Consider the following 27,562-nt stretch of genomic DNA (forward strand, 5'->3'; position numbering starts at 1 on the left):
TTTCCGTTTTTCCCACATCACTGATAATTTTTAGCCGATTCCCACGGGTTTTAACGTCATTATTTCTTCGCCAGACAATTGTTAGCCTCATTTTCATAATCTGCCACCACAAAACCACTCCTTTTAATACATTTACACGCAGTTTTTTCGAAATTTTCCCGAATTTCTCCATCCCTTAACGTGTTTTGGCGGCAACACAACCACCTAACCTTTGTGCACATCGTTGTCTACCAACCCAAGTTCACCACAGGATCAACATAGCCCAGCTTTAACCAACACTTTTTCGCCTTTTTTCACAACAGATCTCCAGTTACTTTCTCCAGTTATTTTCATTTTCATTTCAACCTCATGTTACACTTTCTACTTTCTAATACCATGTCACCCTCACAACATCCCCACAACAACCCCATTAAGTTTTATTTACATTCCCTCCGCAAACATGCACACTCGCTTATTTTATTTTCTCAGGCTTGTCTGACATTTGGCATTACCCCCAAAGGCCTCACACTTAAAGTGCCCATCTCTGGCTGCAACCCTTCTTTCCATCAGTCCCTATACCAGTTCCAAACTGAACAATCCATTGCCCTCACCCACCTAATCCTTCACCTACACATCAACTCAGCCAATGAACACACCCGCCAACTCCTATCCTTAATAAAAGTCCTTAATCTTTCCTCTCCCACATCCATACCGGCTGTTCAGAACATCCTCCTACAGGCCAACCGTAAATTAGAACAGCATGCCACCCTCCACCTCAAAAAACTATCCAATCTCCTGGTTTCCCGTCTTCGGAAAGGCAACTCACTCACCCTTCACAACCTTTCCAGCAAACCTCAACCTCCTCTCATTGCACACAAACCCAGTCTCTCCCATCTACTCAATCTCCCACTTCCAGCTCCACTCCCTCCAAAACCTCAAAATTCCAATCAACACAATCTGGAACCACAACACCCTAATTCAGTAGTTAACCTTTCCTCCAAACCTCTCTCCCAATCCGAAACCTCTGTCCTATCCAAAGGCCTCACCTTCAGCCCCACTCCCAGATTCAACCAAACAGCCCTCGTCAAAGATTTACTGTCCTACACTCGTACTCTCTGCTGGAAATATCACTTTGCCACGAAGAAAAATGATCCTAATCCTACTCCTAATGGTCCAACTCCCCAAGACACTATCCAAATTGAACCCTGCCTGGAACAGTTCCATCCTCCGTCACAGCGGGACCCACCTCCTCTTCCTCAAAATCACCCTCTGCAAACCTTCCAGGAATTTCTGACTTCCAGCCTTGCCTCTCAATCCTTCTTAAAAAACCTTAATCCTACTCCCAACATCACCACTGCTGAAGCCCAGGCTATCCGTGATCTGAAGGCTGACCGATCCATCGTTATTCTTCCGTTGGACAAGGGTTCCACGACCATGGTACTTGATCGTCGGGAGTATGTGGCTGAGGGACTGCGTCAGCTTTCAGACAACACCACATACAAAGTTTGCCAAGGTAATCCCATTCCCGATGTCCAGGCGGAGCTTCAAGGAATCCTCAGAACCTTAGGCCCCCTACAAAACCTTTCACCTGACTCCATCAACCTCCTGACCCCACCGACACCCCGCACCCCTACCTTCTACCTTCTTCCTAAAATTCACAAACCCAATCATCCCGGCCGCCCCATTGTAGCTGGTTACCAAGCCCCCACAGAACGTATCTCTGCCTACGTAGATCAACACGTTCGACCCATTACATGCAGTCTCCCATCCTTCATCAAAGACACCAACAACTTTCTTGAACGCCTGGAATCCTTACCCAATCTGTTACCCCCAGAAACCATCCTTGTAACCATTGATGCCACTTCCTTATACACAAATATCCCGCACGTCCAGGGCCTCGCTGCGATGGAGCACTTCCTTTCACGCCGATCACCTGCCACCCTACCTAAAACCTCTTTCCTCATTAGCCAGCTTCATCCTGACCCACAACTTCTTCACTTTTGAAGACCAGACATACCAACAATTAAAGGGAACAGCCATGGGTACCAGGATGGCCCCTTCGTACGCCAACCTATTCATGGGTCGCTTAGAGGAAGCCTTCTTGGTTACCCAGGCCTGCCAACCCAAAGTTTGGTACAGATTTATTGATGACATCTTCATGATCTGGACTCACAGTGAAGAACAACTCCAGAATTTCCTCTCCAACCTCAACTCCTTTGGTTCCATCAGATTCACCTCGTCCTACTCCAAATCCCATGCCACTTTCCTTGATGTTGACCTCCACCTGTCCAATGGCCAGCTTCACACGTCTGTACACATCAAACCCACCAAGAAGCAACAGTACCTCCATTACGACAGCTGCCACCCATTCCACATCAAACAGTCCCTTCCCTACAGCCTAGTTCTTCGTGGCAAACGAGTCTGCTCCAGTCCGGAATCCCTGAAGCATTACACCAACAACCTGACAACAGCTTTTGCATCCCGCAACTACCCTCCCGACCTGGTACAGAAGCAAATAACCAGAGCCACTTCCTCTTCCTCTCAAACCCAGAACCTCCCACAGAAGAACCACAAAAGTGCCCCACTTGTGACAGGATACTTTCCGGGACTGGATCAGACTCTGAATGTGGCTCTCCAGCAGGGATACGACTTCCTCAAATCCTGCCCTGAAATGAGATCCATCCTTCATGAAATCCTCCCCACTCCACCAAGAGTGTCTTTCCGCCGTCCACCTAACCTTCGTAACCTGTTAGTTCATCCCTATGAAATCCCCAAACCACCTTCCCTACCCTCTGGCTCCTACCCTTGTAACCGCCCCTGGTGTAAAACCTGTCCCATGCACCCTCCCACCACCACCTACTCCAGTCCTGTAACCCGGAAGGTGTACACGATCAAAGGCAGAGCCACGTGTGAAAGCACCCACGTGATCTACCAACTGACCTGCCTACACTGTGATGCATTCTATGTGGGAATGACCAGCAACAAACTGTCCATTCGCATGAATGGACACAGGCAGACAGTGTTTGTTGGTAATGAGGATCACCCTGTGGCTAAACATGCCTTGGTGCGCGGCCAGCACATCTTGGCACAGTGTTACACCGTCCGGGTTATTTGGATACTTCCCACTAACACCAACCTATCCGAACTCCGGAGATGGGAACTTGCTCTTCAGTATATCCTCTCTTCCCGTTATCCACCAGGCCTCAATCTCCGCTAATTTCAAGTTGCCGCCACTCATACCTCACCTGTCCTTCAACAACATCTTTGCCTCTGCACATCCGCCTCGACTGACATCTCTGCCCAAACTCTTTGTCTTCAAATATGTCTGCTTGTGTCTGTATATGTGTGGATGGATATGTGTGTATGTGTGCGAGTGTATACCCGTCCTTTTTTCCCCCTAAGGTAAGTCTTTCCGCTCCCGGGATTGGAATGACTCCTTACCCTCTCCCTTAAAACCCACATCCTTTCGTCTTTCCCTCTCCTTCCCTCTTTCCTGACGAAGCAACAGTTTGTTGCGAAAGCTTGAATTTTGTGTGCTTGTTTGTGTGTCTGTCGACCTGCCAGCGCTTTCGTTTGGTAAGTCACATCATCTTTGTTTTTAGATATACAATTATAAAATCAAATATAAGTAACAAATTGAAGTCAAACAATGGAAAATCCAGGATAGAATGTAACAATATCAGTGTGGTTTCAGCTCTCTGAGACTGCAGATGCTTGTGTCTACTGCTGACAAAGGCCTTAATGGCCGAAAGCTTTAATTGTGTGAATCTTTTTGTTGTGCCTATCGCGACTCAGCATCTCCGCTATATGGTGAATTCTAACAAATTGAAGAGTGTGCCAAGATCTCTTCGCTGTCTTAACTTCATTTTTTGTCTATCTCCTCCTCCCAGTGAGGATGTAACTTCCATGACAGCATTTCACATAGTTGTAATATGCAAATGTGTAAGATTACAAAGTTAGTTATCAGTTCAACTTTCATGTTTTCTGTTAAAGTTGACTATAAATAAAACAAAACAGCACATTGTTGTGTATATAATTTTTGTGTAAAATTTTATGTAACAATAAAGAAAATTGGTGAACGAAGTGATTTGTCTAATGGTTCAAATGCCCTGCTACCACAGTTAAAAATGTCTGCAAGAAAGAAAAGAAGAAACGCACATCTACACAGCATAGCATAGCATTTTCTTTCTCACAGTCGATTACAACAGCAGCCCTGTAAATTGTTGTTAAATATGTCAAGCTGAATGTTTATTAGAGTACTGTAAAAATCTGAAGTAAAATGGTCAAAACCTTTTTGGGATTTTTGGTAACAATGTCTTGTCTTTATGTAGTAGCATAGAATTCTACAAATGGGAAGACATACTTTTATTTTATGACCAGTTTTTTGTGTTTTTTATTGCTGTTTTTAGTGCTATTCTTTGACTTTTTCCATTTTTTCCTTTTATTATTATCTTACATTTTATAAGTGAGAATAAAGAATAGTAAGGAAATAAATAACATTTAATAATATATGTAAACATGATGAAGTTAAATAACATCTAAGTGTGGCAGAACAGGGTATAACTAAATGGTCAGCACGTTAGGAGTGGATGAAATGAATCTAGACGGAGTGGGAGGGTCACGTGATCATTCACAGACCATCAACTCATATGTCAAAACATTCTCACTGAGAATGGTACACATTCTGGTACATTAATGGTGAGTGTAACAGCTTCAGTTGTAAATGTCAAGAAAAAAAATTAATGTTGATCATTAGAATGAGAACTGGTGTTCCCAGTTCCTCATCAATCATAATTAGTAATCAAAGCTACACCACAGTAAATTTCCATCATTCGTCAATCCCCTAACCCACCCACCCCCTGCCAGATGTGTCTCGATGGTCCAGTGGTAGACTGCCAGACTACACAAATCCAAAGGTCATGGGTTCAATATGCAGTCAGTCCTAGGACTTATCTGCCACTTATTTCACCTACAGCAACGTTTGTCGATGTCAGAAACACCGAGTTGCTCACCGTGTTAAACTGTAGGTCTCGCTCTAGCTGGTTTGGTAAGTCAGCTGAAAGATAGGAGAAAGACAAGAGCAAAGCATTTCCTGTGGGACAGTGCCCAATAAAGCACTGTTGTGCTCAAACGAACCTTTGGGTTGCTGACAGCTTCATCTTAAATAAATTATTTTGACTTGGAGTTATTAGTCCTGACAAGTTACTGCCACTTTTAAATGTTGTTACATACATGATATTGATATGATTTAAATTTCCTGATGACATAATTTTCAGTTCTACTTAACATCATATATACTATACATACCCAGTTAAAAGATGAGGTTTGTTCCACAAATTCGTCATTCGAAAAATACAGGGTTGTCTTATATTCGCAGATTAAACTGTTGCTGCTGAGGTCAACATTCCTACATTGTTTAGTAGAGTATATAGGGGTTGTCGTATAGGGGTTGTCTCACATATATAGGAGTTGTCTTAGATTTAGAGATGAAGCTTTGGCAATAGGCCATGTGCAGATTTATTTTAATAAATTCGGAAAGGGCAGGACATGGCAAATGATACTCACATTCCAACAGACTCGAGATTTCCCGATACACTGAGGCATTTGCTACAGTATAGATGTTGCTTGAACAATCAGTGACACTGACTCGCGTGGCGCTGGTGCAAGAGATATGTGAGGAGCTGTGATCTAGCCACTACAATAGTCTATTGCTCTGCTTAAAATCTGACAATTTTATGAAACATAGGAGGAAATAACATTAAATTATATCATGTTACAAAATTTGTTGTATTTGATCAGATTTGCAATAAACATTCTCACACGTGTACGGATACCGTGTACGAAAATTAATGCCGCTTTTTAAGTAAGGTAACATTCAAAAACAGAAATGTTGTTCTTCAAAAAACATTAGCTGATTCAGAACTCAGACCAACATCTTATCTGGTTACGAGAGACTGTAATGATTTACTAAGTGGATTGCCAATGAGAAATCCAGTTGCTGCTCATGATTAGAATATTGGGTAAAAACATTACTGGCTTTTAATCAGCTTTAGAACATGATGGTGACATTCAGCTGAACCAAGAGGAACATCAGCCTGGAATGAAATGTCTAACAAAGGAAATGAATGAAACTTCCTGGCAGATTAAAACTGTGTGCCGGACCGAGACTCGAACTCAGCACACAGTTTTAATCTGTCAGGGTGTTTCATATCAGTGCACACTCCGCTGCATTCTCATTCTGGAAAGGAAATAAATTATGTTAAACTGACTGTAATTCTTATCGCGAGAGTAAATTTCAGTGGCAAGAGGCATCACAGAGATAATACCAACAGATATCAATAGACAGCAGGACAAGCAAAAGTTTGAGAATGAGAATGAGACTGACTCGTAATTGTGATCTTTTATTTATGTACTGGCTGGTGTTGTTACATATTGCAGAAGATATTGCAGTCAGTTTTTTACAGTTTCTCAATTTCACCACTATGGAAGGGGAACAGTGACACCAGCTTGGCTGAGAGCTAGAATCACTTACAGGAGGGGAGCAAGGAGTGTTGTCAACCGTGGGAACCTATACCATGTAGATTTTTTTTTCTCTTTTTTCTTTTTAATGAACATCTACTACGCTAAACAGCAGTTTGCCTAAATCCATTTGTAGTATGCAGGAGACATCAAAAGTATTGATATGGGACAGTGTCTTACTTGTGTGTTTCTTGCTGCAATGTTGTCGACTCTTGCCATGAATTATGAACGGAGTAAAAAGGGGGTGTATCAGCTGGTTCTACACAGCAAATGAGAGAGCGGCAGGCAAGCTATATGCCTGGAAGCAAGACACAGTGTAACATTGTCACATCAGTACAGAAGTGAAATCTGATATGTATTTGGAAAAAAGCAGCTGTGTTCCCATGCCCCACCATAACGACAACCTCAGAAATAGCAACACATGCGGAGGACACAGCCAAATACTTATGATAACAGAGATAATAAATTTCACAGCTGTGCTATTAGGAAGATGATGATGGTTATTATTAAAAACAGTGATACCGCAAACTACAGGATTAGCAAGCAAAAAAGGTAGAAAATCGAACGGTCTGAAAATTAATGCAAACCATTTCTTTTTGTTTATTAGCCTCTTAAATAAAAGGGGTGTCGTCTTATGTTCAGGGTCATCTTATACTGGGGTAAATATAGTATTAAATAACTACTATAACATTTTGTAAGTAGCAATGATTGTCACTTAGCACACAGAGTCAAAATTGGTTAATTGTGGCCGTAAGCATTTTAGCTGAGCACATCAGATAAACGAGTTTCACAGTATTTTATTAAAAACTATTGTCTTCACATTAGATGATTAAAAACTTCCCTGTTTGTGTAATTAACTGGATTATCATTTGAATGAAGTTTTCATGTCCAACATAATCCCACTCTATTACATAAAGCTCATTTCAGTCCTTAGTGCTGTAGATTTCACAAATATTAATATATTTCATTGTTGTTATAAAAACAATGCCCAGTGATAACAGGGTAAGCCAGATACATTAGTATTACTACAAGGCACTCTTTGTTACGAAAAATCTACAAATGCTACACAACATTCTCAGGTTCTGTACATTCCATGCTGTTGACTGGATACTGACTTTGTGCACATGAATGTGGTAATGAAATGTCAAAAACACAAGAATCTGGTCTGCTCAAAATATTTGATGACTGCTCTTTTAATAAATAAATTACATATTTTGTGGAAACTGTGCCACAGGATGTTGTTAAAAAGAAAATGTAATAATCAAAAAACAAATATTAAACAGAGGTTATATAAAATCAACTCTATCTAATTTAAATGTTTGCAACACATTAGATATAACAGATTTTTAAAATAGGTGTAATTTAAAAAGTCACGACACTAATATCATTGTTAGGCATGTACATAACTGAATATCATACCATAATCTTTGCATGCCTTGCACTGTATGCTGTGTGAAAGGCATCTGCAGTCACATACTGAATATGGCAATGAAAACATCCGACTAAGAAATTACATTTTTGTGAATAGATGTGTGTGGTTTGGTTACTATTAAATTAAAAAGATAAAGAAATATAAAAAAATGGAAGAGTGAGAGTTATCCTGTACTTTTCAAGTTGTTGCAAAGTGACAGCATAACCTCGCATTTCACAAGCAGTGATAATTTTCATCTGAATGATCCAGGCAAGACTCACAATGCACCATCTCAGCCTCAATTCAGCCAGTACCTGTTTCTTACTTTCTAAACTTATCAGAAACTCTCCTTACTGGTATGGACTAACAGTCATAGAAGAAAAGGTATCTTGGAGCAACGGCTTAAATGCCCTGGTAATCACCAGACTTGTTCAACAAATTCACTGTTTCCTATCCATAGTGTTGTCATACAAGTGTGCAGATGTACCAACCAAGTTTGTCAAATTTAACCTCACCTCCGAAGCAGCTGTCACACTGAGTATATAGTGTTGTGAAGTATTTTGACACTAGTCAGAATGGCTACCAATAAACAAAAAGCATTACTTGCCTTGACTTTAGCACTGTGTATAAAGAAGAAAAAGAAAACAAGGTGCTGGTGCAAGAAATGGTTGGAATATAGAGATAAATATACCTGTGGAAATCAGCCACAGGAAATATTACACTCTAAACGTGATGAGGACATCAATTTTCTCCCATTGTACAGTCAAACTTTTGACAACTTGCTAGAATTACTTCACACTCACACTGAAAATGAAGACACAAGTAGACGAAAATTTATTCTCCTCTTCCTGGTCCTCAACGAAAGTTCATTATCGACTACAATGTGGGGACATGTGTATCATCTGCAAAAGAACCAATGAGCTTTGATTTTTTTATTTTGTTGCATTCCCACTTGTATGTTGTGGATAAAATATTGATTTTCTTCTCAACATCTTCCTGGGTAGTATATGGTTGAGAAAGACACAATAGCTCTATCATTTTGGTAATTGCCAATCCTCTTTTGTTTTTGTCTTCGATAACAGTGATACAAATTGTAGTAACACTCTTTTTCACTAAAAATGTGTGGTGAAAAGTCGACACAAACTATGTCCTACCATCAATCAAAATTTCTCTCAAACTCGAACTATTTTTTAAAGAAACAGCAAACAGAGCAGCTAAATAATTTGCAAAGTAGTAACATTAGACAAACTGTTTGACTGCTTAAGGGGGCTTTGACCACCGTCTAGGGGACTATTTCCAGAATGAATCTTTTACACTGAACTGAAGTGGGCACAGTTTTCAAACTTCTTGATAGAATAAGACTGTGAGTCATACCTGAACAAGTAATTCAGATAAAGCATTGGCCACTAAAAACAAGCTCCAGGCTTGAGAGCTTCTAACATCCCATCACTCTGGAAATACAAGAGACACTCAGAGTGGCAGCATCATTATTTCTACAGCTCACAGTTCCACCTTTGGCAGTTGAAAGCCGACTGTTTGCTTATCGAATGGTAATGGCCATCAGCCTTCTACCAGAAATAAATACCCACGATGGCATGCAGATAGAGTAGTTTGTATTTTGTTATTGAAATCAGAATTACACTTACTCTCTAATACACCTATTATCTAACCTTCTACAACTGAACTTTGATTTGGAACTCTATCAGATTGCATTTTGGTGTCCAAGACATTTCTGGCTTTCATTCATTGCTATTGAACTGGCATTACTGGTAGTTATAACATTTCTCTCTACACTGTGTTCCACCCATCAACTTGGAATTGGTCTCCAAGTTTCAATATACTGTGCAGTTTGCAAAAATGAACAGACTAGTTTCATGTCAGAAAACGACACTTGAAATCCTGATCCAATATACAGTTTTAATGCCAGGAATTTTGAAACAGCACGAATTTCGAAACAGCACAAATTGCAGAGAAGAGAGAAAATTACGGACTTCTGTTCTCGCTCTTTAATATGCGATCAATCATGTTACCAGACTCAGGAAGGAGAGTAAATAGCTGATGATGACGAAGCATTGTTGTACTGCCAAGTACGCAAGCAATTGTACAGGAAATTATAATTTACGTTCTTATGAAAGTTTTCTGTGGTTTAAGCTGAAGTGCAGTCAAAAATACCCCACATTCAACAACAAGAAAAAATGAACAAGAAAGAAGGTTTTATGTTTGTTCTCACTGATCAAAAACTGGAAAAAAAGGATATATCACAGTAATTACAACATTTACATTCAGTTACTTTTGACATAATAGGAACTGTCAACTTTAGGGGCAAAGAACTTTGAAAGCTTGCATATGTCACATATTCCATTTATTGGTGTCATATGGGATGATAATTTCGAGTAAATCTTCATTTATGAAAGAAGTGGCGATTGCTGCAAATAATTTGGAAATATGCAGTAAGTTCCTGGGTGTGACAGAACATGTACAGAGTTGTCACTGACAGCAAATTATTTGGGGGGGGGGGGGGGCATGTAGGTAAAAGCTCATGCTCGCTTACTGGCAGTCAGCTCATCAGCCCACCTCATGGCATTGTGGTCGACTGACAAAATATTGTGCTTGTTCTGAAACTGAGATCCAACCGTACTCCTGTCATCATCTACACTGTTGAAATGGAAGAGTGACAATGTGCAAATGCCACGAATTGCCTATATTGTGTCTCTTGCAAAAGGATTTTTTGGATATGGGTGGTTGCTACATCAATAATCACAAGTGGCCCTTGCCAAAATAGCTGCAGCTGAAATAAAAAAATACATTAAGTACTGTAAACTAGCCAATAACTTTACCACAGTAATCACTTTCTTAACTACTTTATGTCCAAGGGGAATTCTAATACTCACTCAGAATAGTGTTCATTTGGTTCAGACCTCCGTACAAGATAGCCCTTTGTGGAGAGATGAATGTTAGACTGTGCCATGATCGGCCACAAGGTTTTGCGCACTGGAGGCTATTGTTCAGACTGTAATAGAAAGAAGTTACATTATACTTCTTGCACTCTACCTTTTGAATGATGGAAACTCCAGGCTGGAACATCAAAAATATACGGAAAAGATAGAGTGCTATTTACTACAAGGATGACACATTACATTGCAGACAGGCACATCTTTTAATTGAGCCTGTCTGAAATTTATCACATATCTATCGTAAGATATTCTACCTTTCGAGTTATTACCATGCTTTCTTTCTTTCTTTACAGCACTTTTTACTCAAGACATTTCCCTTTTAGTTATGAAACAATCTATGACAACATTTAATTTAATTATATGCGACTATTATGTGTAAACAGCTATATAATTACTCAAACAGTCCAGGGTGTACTGCCGGTCCATAGTGCCCAATGGGCACAATATTTCAGCGATCAGACATGTTGTCATCGTCAGGTGCGCTTACGAACTGAGCTCCTGAGGGCGGGCGGCCGTCTTAAATCTCCTCCCCCGCAAGGCGTTCTCTCCGCAGTCCATGCCCACGGCCACGTACCAGCAGTTGCTGAGACGCTAGCGTTGGTGTCTGTGGTGCCTTCGGTGTAATTGCCTTGTCCGCCCCGGACCCCCATTCATTTTCTTTGCTGAGTGTCTTTTTAATTAGATTCAGTGCTGGTTCCCATGCCTTGCCGAGGTTATAGCCGCAATCTCGGTGGTTGCGTCTGTCCCTGGTATGAATTTCAATAGCCTCTCTAACGACGCTGTCTCATGTCTGTGCCAAGACCCTGGTATGGAAATGGTCTACCAACATTCCAGGGTCTTGGCACAGACATCTAAATAAGGGGACAGCGTCATTAGGGAGGCTATCAAAATTCATACCAGGGACAGACTCATCAACCGAGATTGCGGCTATAAACTCGGCAAGGCATGGGAACCAGCACTGAGTCTAATTAAAAAGATACTCGGCAAAGAAAATGAACGGGCGGCCAGATTGGACAAGGCAATTACACCAATGCCACCACAGATGCCGATGCCAGTGTCTCAGTGGCCACCGATGCGTGGCTGTGGGCGTGGTCTGCGGAGAGAATGCCTCGCAGGGGGAGGGAATTTAAGACAGCCAGACAGCCGCCCGCCCTCTGGAGCTCAGTTCATCAGTGCACCTGACGATGGCAACATGTCTGCTCACCGAAATATTGTGCTCGTTGGACACTATGGACTGGCAGTACACCTATGAACTGTTCGAGCAAGAAATATCTCGAGAGAAACTGAAGAATCACAGCTATATAATTACCTTCCAATGATCAAAGGTTGGTTTTTCGAGTCATATTTACTTAACACATCTCAAAATTGAACTGACATAACCACTGAATGAGTACTATCAGGTAACAACAACAATTTTGGGTGCAGTGAGAGTAGACATCTGGGGAAAGGCAAAGGCAGGTGTGTGTGTGTGTGTGTGTGTGTGTGTGTGTGTGTGTGTGTGTGTGTGTGCGCGCGGTTGCTGGTTTCTTTTTTTTCGGGGGGGGGGGGGGGGGGGGGTCATGCATTGAAAACTATCCATGTAATTCCAAATGGTTCCTTACTGTGACTAGCTTTATGTCACTTCTCACATTTTATCAGTCCAGCTACTCTTATTTCATATCTTGACAAATTTTCAAAGCATCAACAGTAATGTACAAAATCATATATAGGGTACTCTTAACTATTGCAAAGATATCAGGAATTTGTATAACCTAGCTCAACTCACTCTCCACTCCATGTCATGGTGTCCAGGTCAAGGCAGTGGAGGTCAGACATTCGTCTGCCCCTGTACCGCCCACCGAACAGGTACAAGCGTGATCCCGTGCGGTCAGCAGCATGCGCTGCACGTGGTTCGGGGCAACGGCCGTGCGTCTTTGGCCACGACCACAAATCTGTCTGCGGGCAGTAGCAGACCAGTTGGTTGCTCCACCCTCGCTCGTAGAGTGAACTCGTCGACGGATCTATGACGTGCTTGAAGGGCGGGTCGTAGCTGGGTGGGGGGCCGAAGCCGCCGAAAAAGTACAGCCTGCGATAGCAACATATCGACTCGTATGAAATTATGCACAGTAATCATGTGAAGACATGTATCAACAACAACTCTTCCATAAAAACGAGGAAAATTTCAAATGACACATCTGGCTTTTCTTTAACTACTCGTTTCGTCTACCACATTAACATACTTACCTTCCCCAGTAGAAAGGCAGAGAGAAAAATTTTCTGTTTGGCACATGAATCTACATCTACATACATACTCCGCAAACCACTGTACAGTGCACAGCAGAGGGTACTTTGTATCAAAATTAGACATTTTTGTCCAATTTCGTTTGCATATTGAGTGAGGGCAAAAATAATTATCTACATGCCTACGTAAATCCTTTAATCTCTCTTAATTAATTCTCAGGAGCCGCCACAGGAGGTATATAGTGGTGGTAGCAGAATGATTGCAGCCTCCATCAAACATGGACTCCCTACATTTACCCAACAGTCTTACATGAGAACTATGTTGTCTTTCTTCCAAGGAAAGTAAGGTGGGCCTTATAACTCTGAATCCGTGTGTGAAACGAGAGTCAAAGATGGAAACGACGGTATTGTTTCATTGCTCAAAAATATACCAGGCTGTGAGGATGTCAACAGAGACAATATCACAAATGGATGGCAAATGATGACGTTCATGAACTAACTTACAACGATGTTATGGAAATGGTGCAAAGACTGACATGGGGAGGTAACCCAAGTGGAGGAGGCCAACTTAGATGACAGCAGAAATCTCATCCCACATTCAGAAGGGTTCAAGACAACAGAGACAGTGCTGCAGTACATTAATGAGCAGGAGGAAGCAAAGCAAACTGGTATCACCTATTTGTGTAAGTGGAGGGATACTGCAGCACAGAAGAGGGCTAAAGAAGGAACACAGTCACCTATCACATTTTTGAAAACGTCATATTTCTATGTTTCATCTTTTTTGTTATGTCTGCTTTTCTCATGTGTGTAATCATACATTCGTACTTTACAATGCAGAGTGTATTATCTTTTGTGTAATAATTGTGGAAGGGTGCAGTATGTACATAATAAACACTTATAACTAGCATGTATTACATAAGAAGTCAGGAAAATGTTAATACACCTGGGTTTGGTATAAAAATGGGTTGTATGCATGCTACAATTGGGGCCGGAAGAGATAATTTATAGAACTTTGGCCAATTGGGCTTTTTTGTTACCCGGTTAGACTTTCCGTTACATTAGGCTGGATAAACTAGATTCTACTGTACACCAACAGCTTATAGCTATGTACTAGACTGGTACTCTGCTTGTTGACTACTGACTAAATTCAAATGCAAAAACAAAATACTCAGTGATGTTTGGATTATTTAAAAAATGATTATGTGGTCTTACTTGCTATTGTGAGTGTGATGTGTCCACTATTCCAAAGAAAGTCCTCTAGACTGAATGGATGAGAAAAAAACATGAAAACAGGCATAGGTTGAGGGAAAAAAAGGAAAAAATGTACATTCAGTAAAAGTGCTTTGCCAAGAAAGAAGTCAAAGATTTACTAGAACATCCAACCAATTCACCTTCTTTGGCACCCCTGACTTCCACCTATCCTCATACCTAAAGAAATTTATGGCAGAAAAACATTCAGAGTTCAATGAAGAAATGGTGGCGAATGCTGACAGATAATTCTGCAGACCTTCCATAACAGTTCTTTAGTGAAACAATCACCTTACTATTATTCATTTCATACTGATTGACTCATGGGTTTGACCTCCTGTTCTGGCTAAGCATGGTGAGCATTGATGTTTTGTATCATTGTAGGTATTGCAGCAGAGAAAACATGAGTGCAGTGTTTCACTTTTGTTAATTACATCAGATCACCATGTTTGTACGCAGTTCCACTACTAGTTGCACTCTATGTGAGGCTGTGGCACAGAGTAGTCAGACCAGTGTGCTGCCACTTCTGTAACGTTCCACCAGCAAAGAGTAGCAACTTAGTTTTCGTGCTCCAATATAGCATTGATGGGCTCAGTGACCAACAGCAAGAATATGGATTTTCAGAAGCAATGAAACGAGAAATTTACTAGTATACAAGCAACTCTATATAAATGATCAATTAAAAATGTGTTGTGCCTCTGTAACAGAAAAGAAAATGTGATCTATGTTATGTAGCAATGGAATGTAACAATGGATTAGAATAATTAGAATGTAGCAATGGATTAAAATAAATTTTCCAAAACAAAATGATTGGGGGAAAAGGACAATCTTAATTACTGTTGCTGTTACCAAATATTCCACAGCTATTGTAGTTGCCCACTTCAATCAACAATGGTTCTGTAGTCATATAAAGGCAATGAGCACTTTGTGTATACCTGTTTTCAATTTGTGTACATGAACACTACATTTCTGCAGACACTTTGGAGAACCTTTTGTACAGAGGAGTTGGACAGCTTTACAGTATTGTTTGTCTTATAATTTCGTTTTATCTTTGACGTACCATTACTTCGCCCTTGTACTTGAGGACAATATTATGGAAATGGAAGAGGATGTAGATGAAGATGAAATGGGCGATATGATACTGCGTGAAGAGTTTGACAGAGCAGACAAATGATAGCCTTGGGAGAGCCAGCCCTGACAAAGCTCTACCATCTGGTGAGCAAGATATATGAGACAGGTGAAATACCCTCAGACTTCAAGAAGAATATAATAATTCCAATCCCAAAGAAAGCATGTGTTGACAGATGTCAAAACAACCGAACTATCAGTTTAATAAGCCACGGCTGCAAAATACTAACACGAATTTTTTACAAACAAATGGAAAAACTGGTAAAATACTAACACAAATTTTTTACAAACAAATGGAAAAACTGGTAGAAGCCGACCTGAAGATCAGTTTGGATTCCGTAGAAATGTTGGAACACGTGAGGCAACACTGAACCTACAACTTATCTTAGAAGATGGAGTAAAGAAAGGCAACCCTACCATTCTAGTGTGTCAGGAAGTCGTTTCTGAAAGTATTTGTATGGAGTGTAGCCATGTATGGAAGTGAAACGTGGACGATAAATAGTTTAGATAAGAAGAGAATAGAAGCTTTCAAAATGTGGTGCTACAGAAGAATGCTGAAGATTAGATGGGTAGATCACATAACTGATGAGGAGGTACTGAGTAGAATTGGGGAGAAGAGAAATTGGTGGCACAACTTGACTAGAAGATGGGATCAGTTGGTAGGATATGTTCTGAGGTATCAAGGGATCACCAATTTAGTACTGGAGGGATAGAGTAGCATGTAGAGCTGCATCAAACCAGTCTCTGGACTGAAGACCACCACCACCACCAACAACAACAACAACAACAACAACAACACCAACACCTTTACTGCTGATGCGCGGAATTTCACAAATCGCGCACCCGTACGGTTCACAGATCCGCTTACAGAGGCCGCCCGGGTCAGCCCCCTGGCACACTATGGTGAGACGCCAAAGAAACAGTATTATTTCAGTGATCACAAACAAGTGCTCGGCCTGTTCTGTACCCTGTCTCACCATGTCTAGTCAATGTATTCAGTACCCGTATCTTATGTATTGCTCTATAAGGTACTATATTTTGTAAATTGTGTTTGTTCTCGCTATAACAAATTCAGTGACGAGTGAGGATTTGTTTTCCCTGTGTGTTAAGTGTCAATGCTAAATCGACTGACAAAAATCTCCACAGAAGAAATGCTCCAACACATCACTGCCCACCAGCAAGCTTTTGCCGAACGACAGCCGGATTTCGCCACCACTCTCAGTCGAGTGGTATCTGCATGTTCGCAGCAGGTTGCTTTTTCGTCAGCGCAATCGTTGCCCTTTACGGCATACAGTGAATCGGCTGAAGATTGGGACTGCTACGAGACATAGTTACGTCAACATTTCCAGGTTTTTCCTGTGGGCGATACAAACTTGTGTAGGCCTTTCTTTCTTTCTTTCTTTCCTGACTTTTGCTGCACATGTATCAGCTGTTGTGTCAACTTGCACCTTTGCAAGAACCAACCAGCTTATCTCAACCTATTACTGTGAGAGAACACGTGTCATAACGTGTTGAGACGTTGTCGTAAATTTTGTCACTAGTACCCATCACAAATCCTATGCTGATCACATCGTGCACGGTGTTGTTATTCATCTGGCCGCGGATAGGGAAGTCTGCAAAAAAGCACTTCAATGTGATAATCTGACGTTTAGGGATGTGCTCAAAATAGCACAGTCCTCTGAAGTGTCACAAGCCACAGGCAATCAGACTACTGTGTGTGTGTGTGTGTGTGTGTGTGTGTGGGGGGGGGGGGGGGGGGGAATTGGAAGCTGCTCTGTCAACCCCTGTTTGGCACACTGCAAGTGTTCAGGATGACAGGGAAGCCATTGCAGCAATGCAACTTTCAACTCAGCGTCGCACGGGGCAGCGTCAGTTACGGCCACGGCAGCAACAGGCTGTGTCACAGCAGCAGCTGTGTGCCCCCTTCCGTTTTAGCCATACTGCTTCATCCAATACAAGTGTGCTTCACTCCGTAAGTGTTGCGCTGTTTGCAACAAGTGTCAAAAGGAAGGCACATTCTACTGGTGTGTAACTCCTCTTCAAATGTGGCAGACCAGTAGTATCTCTGCATCTGCACAGATACCATGCAAGCCACAGTACAGTGTGTGGCAGAGGGTACTTCGTACCAGTACTAGTCATTTCCTTTCCAGTTCCAATCGCAAACAGAGCGAGGGAAAAACGACTGTCCGTATGCCTCTATACGAGCCTTAATTTATCATATTTTATCTTCGTGGTCCTTACGTGCAATGTATGTTGACAGCAGTAGAATTGTGTGGCAGTCAGCTTCAAATGCCGGTTCTCTAAATTTTCTCGACAGTGTTCCTCGAAAAGAACATCACCTGGCCTCTGGGGATTCCCATTACAGTTCCCTGAGCATCTCCACGACACTTGCGTGTCGTTCGAACCTACCGCTAACAAATCTAAAAGCCCACCTCTGAATTGCTTTGATGTCTTCCTTCAACCTGACCTGGTACGGATCCCAAACACAGGGGCAGTACTCGAGAATAGGCTGCACCAGCGTCCTATATGTGGTCTCCTTTACAGGTGAACCATTCTTTCCTAAAATTCTCCGAATAAACAGAAGTCGACCATTTGCCTTCCCTACCACAGTTCTCACACGCTCGTTGCATTTCACATCTTTTGCCCGACTGTGTCGAGCAGGACACTAGTAATACTGTATCCGAACATTACACGTTTGTTCTTCCTACTCATCCACATTAATGTACGTTTTTCCACATTTAGAGCTACACGGACCAATGGGCATAAACTGTATCTCTACAATGACTGTCTCCCTGAATCAATTGTTCATTGACTTGTGTGGGTTTTATAAATTGCTAAAAATACAAGTGGACACAGGAGCTTCAGTGACTTTAGTAGACGCACAAATATACAAGAACTTGGGCTCCCCTCCCTTCACATAGGTTTCACGGAAGTCGGTTACCTACAATAAACAGTAAATTCCGATCTTAGGTCAGTTCTCCCCTCCCGTATCTTACAAATTTGTTGTTCACTCTCTCACCTTCCAGGTTTGTGGATCATTCCTATAATGCAGACCTATTCGGGTTAGATGCCTTTAATGCTTTCAGTTTCTCCATTGCCAATGAGGTAAATTTAATGTCAGATCAAGTTCTGTACCAGAAACTAGAGTCCGTATGCTCTGATTTTTCTTACTGTTTCCATTGGACTTGGCTGTGCTACCAGTTTTCAGGGCCCACATTATCATGAAAGAGTCTGACCACACTTGTTTTTCTTTTCAGGCCTAGCAGTTGCCTGTCGTGTTGCACAATTCTGTCACAGCTGAATTAGACGGGTTGACATTGCTCGATGTCATTCGGCTTTTTTCTTCCAGTGAATGGGCTATGTCACTGGTCACCATTAAGAAGCTGACGCGTAAGCTTCGCCTCTGCAGTGACTTCAGTGTCACGATAAAGCAAAATCCTGATAGATATAACCTTTGCCTCACTCTGATGAGTTGCTCACAAAATTATCAGGCAGCCACTACTTTTCCGAGATCGATTTGTCGGAAGCGTACTTCCAGCTCCCCTTGGCCGAGTCTACTGGCACCTTCTCATTGTCGATACACTTTTTGGCCTATACTGATATCAACACGAACCTTTTAACGTTGCCAACATGCTAGCAATTTTTTGGAAGTTTTTTGGAACATCTGTGCCCATCTGCATCAATTACCTCAATGATAGTGTTGTTTTGGGTACTTCCACTGAAGACCACCTTAGCAATTTCCGATCATTGTTTTCCGTTTTGCAGTCTACGGGTCTCAAATGCAATCTTGTCAAATCTCAATTTTTTTCAGCCATCAACTGAGTACTTATGTTTTGAGATTTCTCACACAGGGGTCAAGCCATTGTGTCACTATGGTGACACAACTGCGCCTTTGCCCTGGCCGACCTCCTTTAAGGAACTGCGTGCGTTTCTACATAAGTTGCGTACTACCGTAAGTTTTTATCGGACGTATCCACTGTTGCTCTCCCCCTGCACTTGCTTTTGTTAAAAATGTGCCTTTTTTCTGATCCCCAGCTTGTGACTGAGCTTCAATCTGTCCCATGTCTGGCCACTTTTCAGCCAGGTCAGCACCTCATTTGGCTACAGATGCCTCTCAGCACAGTCTCGGCACGGTGTTGACCTACAAATACACAGATGGGTCTGAACGGCCCATTGCTTACACTTTAACTCCCGCTCAGCACCAGTATTCTCAGACTGAAAAGGAGGCTTTTAGTGATTGTGTTCACCCTAAAGAAATTTCATGTCTTCTTGTATGGTTCTAGGTTCCATTTAACCACAGATCACAAACTGTTGGTTGCTCTTTTTTAACCCTTCAGCTTCCGTACCAGACAAGGCAGTACATAATTTGCAGCGGCGGGCTCTCTTCCTCTCCTGTTATCATTATCAACCCCATTACCGGCTGACAGGGCAACACGCCCATGCCGATGCCTTATTTTGCCTTCCGATTAATAATAAAAATGGGGGTTCCTACTTAAAAAAATGCAGTTGGTACCTGTTTGACCTATGGCAACGCCATCTAGTGGGCGAACCATAGCGCCATCTAGTTTCCCCCTTCAAGCTAGACGAGTTTCGTTCTTTGTAGTTTTTTCGTTTGTTGCTTATTTCGTGAGATATTTTGGCTCGGTCACTATCAATGGACCACCCTGTATCAATGAAAATTTGTGTTGGACAATCCACAGTACTTTTACATGTGAAAAGTCAATAGTGGCTTATATCTCCTTAGCCAGATCACAAAGACAGTTTCTGTCCAAAGACCAAGAACAGTATACTGTGGAACTAATTACCATTTTTTTTTTTTTGCTATGGATTTAATTATGGGACTGTGCAGCTGATGCTCACATAAAAAGAATACTGCTGTTATACAAGAAAGCAATAAGTCTTATATGTGGGCATAAAGGAATAACTGCATGAAAAGTTTGTGCAGAACACATACTTAACATGTATTCTTTATACTATTTAAATTAGTGACATTTTTATTAGTCAAGCAGGAACAATTATCAACTGTTGTGAGGTACATGATCACAACACCAGGAGAAAACAAAATTAAAAATGACAGATCACCATCAATGGCTTGATTTGGTATAACAGACCACCAAATGATCTAAGAACATGTACACAAATGACTTTAATTAAAATCTTTTCTCATACAAAAATGTTTGTACTCATTCGCTGAATTTTGAAGCACTGCTTGTGATATGAACCAGTGGCATACCAGCTGTAAAGTAATAAATGTATTAAATAGATATCAGATCAAAGAACTGTAGTATGAAACATATTTTGTAGATTTATATGTCATTTTCCATGATTTGGTTAAGATGTGAGACATTCACACAAATTATGAAATGGAACCTTAAGAGGATCTTGAAGCCAAGGCTCAATCATTTTGAAATGGATTGTAGGAACAAACTGGACACTACATCCAACAGTAGGCAAATAAAAGAGGATAGAGACTAAGGCTATAGTCTTTCTCTGCAGGTCAAGAAATCTTCTGCTTGATTGCCCTTATACAAACTTAAACTATAATTAATTTTGTGTTACTCTGATTTGCAGCTGACAGTACATGAGCAAAGTAAATTGTATTCAAATGATACCTACATTTGTTTCTTTTGTTGATATGAGCACTTTTTTTTGCCCCAAGTGATGAGCCAAAACTGATATTTCTATTAGACTGGCAACTACCATCAGTTGAGCACCAATATTTATACTGGAGTTTGAACCTTTATACCTGACACACCATTTATTGTGAATTTCTTTTCTATTTCATCAGAATTCAATGAAAGATACATCCACCCACAATATTTGAGTGATGTATACTGCTAAGGCAGGAGTTAAACATCTTTCCCACGCCAAGATGATTGGGGGCAAGACATAATCACCACAAATTAGACAACGATGCAAAAGAAAATCAACTGTTGCTTTGTTTAGAAATCATTCTGGCATTTGTCTCAAATACTTCAGGAAAAACAGTTGTGTATGTTGCTGATCTTCCTTTCATCTTTCTCAATGATTCTAATAGTTTGTGCACATTATATGTCACATTAGAAACATTATGTTGCACACATCCAGATTTCAGGTTAGGCCATCTCTAATGCAGGAAAGAAAACCTTCTATCTTTGTTGCTGGGAACAATAACAGCTGGCACACTTCCATAAGAGTCTACTGATATTTTTAGAGACTCAATTAGCATTCATTAGGGCCTGAAATAGTGGGGTTCAGGTAACAACGGACTTCAATGTGGGAATCATCACGAACTGATGAGAAGGATAACTTTCTAACAAATCTCGGTACACTGTTTACACTGTTTCCGTCACAGTTATTTACATGAAAAATGTTTTGCGTACAGAAATGAAAATGAGGGTGTTAACTGTAGACAAGTACATTTGATATTCAGTAGTCACCTAAGTTTTCTAATATTAAGGCAACTAACTTTAACTGGAAAACACTGAATTAACTGAGGTAATAAATGGTTAAAATATTCAATTGTGGCTTTAATAGTGCTTCATTTGATCATGCTGCAATATGCTTGACATTTTTATCCAGTGCACTGGATTATCCAATGCACTGGACAACTATAGCTTTTGTGTTTGTATATGTGATTACTTTCTATAAATTTTTAATGGAACTTGTGAATTTGTTTGTGAGAAGCTAGTCATCTGGCTAACAGACGATGCAATGCACATTGCACCTCATAATGAATTGAGGAATAGGAAATCTTCTGCAGCCAAGATTGCCTGGTATTTTTATTTTATTTCATAATGACCAGTTTTGACAGAATATTGCTGTCATCATCGGATCTTTGGAATTTTTTATTAGCGTGTATATATTCATCGATACAATGAGAGCACTTTCCATTCAAAGGAAATGACACCATGTTGGTTTGTCAAACACACACACACACACACACACACACACACACACACACAAAACCCATACAAAATCTTCACAGCACCAGGAGTGGAGGGAAACAAATAGAAAGTGCAGTCATAAGCCATGCATATCACACGAAGAACTCAGTTCTTACTATGATGTGAGTGGGCTATGACTGCACTTTACCTCCACTCCAGGGCACACAGCTGATACATATATGTTTTATATGTTTGGCAAACCAACATGGTGTGGTTTCCTATGAGCGGAATGTGCTTTCATTCTATTGGTGGCATATATACATGTAAATAATAAATTCCAAAGAACTGATGATGACAGCAATATTCTATCAAAACCAGTCATTGTGAAATAAAATAAAAATACCACGCAATATTGGCGGCAGATTTCCTAACCGATGTCAGATCTCTTCCTGAAACACGTGCAACTTATATTCAAACACATTTCGGGCTCACATCCTGTCGTCTTCCTATTAATTGCACAATGTTTCGACTGGGCAGCTGCCAGTCACCTTCATGTGAGCTACTGAACACTGACAAAGACTTGCTCCGTTACGTCCTGCATAGCGCGTCGCGAGTACTCCACGAGTGTCAGAATTCAAGTCGACAGACGGACCACACTTCCTGGCAGCAGCGTCCTCACTGTTGGAACCGCATAACTCTGCTGTCCTCTGTGTTACTGCTCGCATTGGCCATTGGCACACTCTGTCATCTCCGATTAGAAAAAATTGTGGAGGTGATTGGTTTACACACTGTCCAACAGGTAGCTGCTATCACAGTTCATCAGATTTTCTGCCAGGCCTATTTCCACAGATTCTTTAATAACGGAGTCCCAAAAAGATATTGCTGTGGTCAGAGTGACAGTTCTACCATATAATCTATCGAATGTCCATTCGAAATACAGTGTTTGGCAATAGCGGACTTGCCGGCTGCAAAAGGTGAGTGGAAATCTGATGTTCAGTGCAGTGTTCTTTCACAGTGCACGTGGTCTGTCCTGTGTAAGCCGTACCACACTGACGAGGGATTTTGCAAGTTCCCCGGCCTTCCACAATAACAAGTCGTTCTTTACCGATCGCAAAAGGTCTGCAATCTTAGATGGTGGACAGAAAATCACTTTCGCTTGAAATTTACAGAGGATTATTGCCAACTAAAGACAGAAAACCTAAAGATTTTGTTGGCATGTCCTCCTCTTTGTATGAGTCTTGATTTTAACTGACAGAGCCCATCAATCTGCTGGGTGAAATACCCATTCTTTCTAAACACTGTCTGTAGGTGCATGGGCTTCTTAAGCTAACTATCTACAAATACCCATTCTTTCTAAACACTGTCTGTAGGTGCATGGGCTTCTTAAGCTAACTATCTACAAATACCCATTCTTTCTAAACACTGTCTGTAGGTGCATGGGCTTCTTAAGCTAACTATCTACAAATACCCATTCTTTCTAAACACTGTCTGTAGGTGCATGGGCTTCTTAAGCTAACTATCTACAAATACCCATTCTTTCTAAACACTGTCTTTAGGTGCATGGGCTTCTTAAGCTAACTATCTACAGCTGCGACAATGTGAGCTCTGTGTACAAGTGTTTTAAGCACACTCACAGTTTGCAATAGTGATGGCAACCTGATGCTGGCGAGTGCAAGTCAGTACGAGTGAACTTGCAATAAAATGAATGCCCCAGAGTGTCATCGTTCTTTCATCTACCTGAGACATCCAAGAAAGGCAGGCAACCATCTTTCTCTATTTACATGCAGAACCAAATTTTGTTATGAGTGGAGTTGAGGTGGTGAAGAAACTCAATTGTTTATCTTCTCCATGAGGCCACACTACTTAAAATACACATGTGCAACCTATATTATAATGAACTGTTACTGGTAGTAAGTATGCAATCTAACTGTATGACCTGTGAAGGAAGGTTCAAAATGGTTCAAATGGCTCTGAGCACTATGCGACTCAACTGCTGTGGCTATCAGTCCCCTAGAACTTAGAACTACTTAAACCTAACTAACCTAAGGACATCACACACATCCACGCCCGAGGCAGGATTCGAACCTGTGACCGTAGCAGTCCCACGGTTCCGGACTGCGTGCCTAGAACCGCGAGACCACCGCGGCCGGCTGTGAAGGGATTAAGTTGAAAGTAATGTAATCTGTACATACTACTGCCTATACCAAATTTACTGTCTACTAATAAGTTACTTTTTACTGCATAACTTGAGCTCGTATATAGCATTTAATTAGAAGTGAACTATATATTGTTAGTAACGACATGCTCGTACTATATGACTTCGATATCTTAGACAGAGTGAACAGCAAGTGTAACAGCTCCCCAGTCATGTCAGTTCATATCAAATAAATCTTTTTACATCCACATTTTTACAGACATAATTCAGTGTTAAAAAATACACCAAAGCAATTGTTACAAACATACTACAAGTATTTAAATAAAGTCTGGTCCTTCATGCAACCCCCCCCCCCCCCCCCCCCACGCACCATTTAATCTATTCATTCATTTGTTAAGCTACAATAAAATAGAGTTACAGCATGCATCACATCAGAAGTTAGTTCCGTTTACAACTGTTTTGCACATGCACTTCCACCAACTATCAGCAGACATTGAGATTTAGACTTCCTCCAGATGCATTGCCATGAACTATGGACAGCAGTAAGTGCTTACCTTCAAACTGAGCTGAGCCTGTACTGCAGTATTATTTAGCAAGGTGAACTACTTACCCAGTCATAGTGGGAACTAATTCGGTCATGTGATCAGTTACCATCACACTATAGTTCCAAATAGCACACACCGTTACATCCTAGCAGGAGCACAAGAAATTGATCATGGAAAATACACTGAAGAGCCAAAGAAATTAGCTCACCTACCTAACATCGTGTAGGGCCCCTCTGAGCATGCAGATGTGCTACAACACGATGTGGCATGAACTTGACTAACGTCCGAAGTAGTGCTCGAGGGAATTGACACATGAATCCTGCAGGGCTGTCTATAAATCCATAAGAGTATGATGGGGTGGGGATCTCTTCTGAACCCCATGTTGCAAGGCATCCCAGATATGCTCAATAATGTTCATGTCTGGGGAGTTTGGTGGCTAGCGGAAGTGTTTGAGCTCAGAAGAGTGTCCCTGAAGTCGCTTTGTAGCAATTCTGGATGTGTGGGGTGTCGCGATGTCCTGCTGGAATTGCTCAACCCATTCAGAATGCACAATGGACATGAATGGATGCAGCTAATCAGACAGGATGCTTACGTAACCTGACAGTCATATCTTGATGTATCAGGGGTCCCATATCACTCCAACTGCACACAACTCACACCATTACAGAGCCTCTACCAGCTTGAACAGTCCACTGCTGACATGCACAGTCCACAGATTCATGAAGCTCACTCCATACCTGTATAACTCAATACAATTTGAAATGAGACTCGTCCGACCAGCCAACAATCCAATGCTTGGTGTTGAGGGGCCCAGGTGAGGTGTAAAGCTTTGTGTTGTGCGGTCATCAAGGGTACACGAGTGGGCCTTTGGCTCCAAAAGCCCATATTGATGATGTTTCACTGAATGGGTCGCACGCTGACATTTGTTGATGGCCCAGTACTGAAATCTGCAGCAATTTGCAGAAGAGTTGTACTTCTATCATGTTGGACAACTCTCTTCAGTTGTCGTTGGTCCCGTCCTTGCAAGATCTTTTTCCAGCCACAGTGATGTCAGAGATTTGATGTTTTACCGGATTCCTGATATTCACAATACATTTGTGAAATGGTCGTATGGAAAATTCCCCATTTCATCGCTACCTTGGAGATGCTGTGTGCAGTTGCTCTTGCACCGCTGTAACACCACATTCAACCTCACTTAAATCTTGAGAACCTGCCATTGTGGCAGCAGTCAGGATCTAACAACTACGCCAGACATCTGTTGTCTTATACAGACATTGCTGACTGCAGTGCTGTATTTTGCCTATTTCTCTGAATTTGAATACACACGCCTATACCAGTTTCTTTGGCACTTCAGTGTATCTGTGTCATGACAACTTGCAGGTAAGTAGTTTTATTTTGTTGAATATATAGATAAATGCATTAATAGACAGCAGTTTATGTGATATTATGAACAGTAAAAAGAAATATCATCTTCACAGCTTTTGTTCCACAGGTGGGGCTTCTGGTCTCTGAAAGAAACCATAAAAAGTTTTATGTACAGGATTTCATTTTAAAAGATGCCAGAATGAAAGATTCATTATGTATGCAAGGGACAAAATACTTGTAAAAAGAGCATACTACATTAGAGTTCATATGAAGAAATGAAGTTTCACATTTAAAGTGGCCAGTGGTTTATTTAGACGAACAGAGGATTCATACAGACCACACTCTGAACAGATGTTGCACAATGCAAAGAGTATTGTCAAACAACATAGCCAGGAAGTGTGTCCTTATTGTTAACGCAGAATTTTGTTTCGGTTCACTTCTCCTATATGACCATAACAGGGACATTTAGGACTGTCACGTACAAATCAACAGACAAAAATTAAAAGTACACAGAGACAATCAAAGCCCAACAACTTTCAGCATTGAGGAACACCAACCTTCTCTTTATTCCATTGACAAAATTTTGCAAGAAAATGGTTCCCTCTCGACTGCTGCCGTACACTCTGGACCTCAATGCTATGCACATTGTAACTCGTGAGTGTGGTATATGACACTGCTACATGACGCTGCTATCTAAGATAGAGTCAAGAGCAAGTGTCAAGCTCTCCCCACTCTCACAACAATCATGTCACTTTAGGGTCAACAAATTTTTCTGCACTCACTGCAAAAAATATGATCCATAATGAATCATAAGTTTTTTAATATGATCCATATTCATAAGACATCAAGCATCTTGCCCTCCACCTGACACAATAATGGCCGAGGCTTTTGCTGCTAATAAATAAAGTGACTTGTTAGCTAGCCCAGAAATGTCACTCTGGTGACTTGGATGTCCATTTAGCTGCTTTTGTATCCAAGCGGCTTTTCAGTTGGTCCCAAAGGCTAAGTGGGCATCCTTCCAGGTCTTTCCAGCAGAGAAAAATTTGAAGTGGTCAAAAACCCTGACACTTCAGTGTTACTAACCAAAAATGTTAACCACTAGATTATGTGGTCAGATTGCTTTTTGTGCTGTGATGTTAGCTTTTACTGTGAAGAGCAAAAAGGCCAAGGAT

General features: G+C 41.2%; 1 protein-coding gene across 3 annotated transcripts in view; it reads right to left on the bottom strand.

The window, feature by feature from the left end:
* The window catches only part of LOC126210494 (kelch domain-containing protein 2-like), a 124,945-nt gene that overhangs the window by 27,820 nt on the left and 69,563 nt on the right, over nucleotides 1–27,562 (bottom strand). For all 3 annotated transcript variants that reach the window (XM_049939729.1, XM_049939728.1, XM_049939727.1), the window contains 2 exons: nucleotides 12,629–12,928; nucleotides 10,801–10,919 (listed from right to left, as the gene is read on the bottom strand). In XM_049939729.1, the coding sequence (XP_049795686.1) occupies nucleotides 10,801–10,919; nucleotides 12,629–12,928 (419 nt within the window). The remainder of the gene's footprint in view (nucleotides 1–10,800; nucleotides 10,920–12,628; nucleotides 12,929–27,562) is intronic.

Source organism: Schistocerca nitens, chromosome 10 (genome assembly GCF_023898315.1).
Source record: "Schistocerca nitens isolate TAMUIC-IGC-003100 chromosome 10, iqSchNite1.1, whole genome shotgun sequence".
Lineage (NCBI taxonomy): Eukaryota > Metazoa > Arthropoda > Insecta > Orthoptera > Acrididae > Schistocerca > Schistocerca nitens.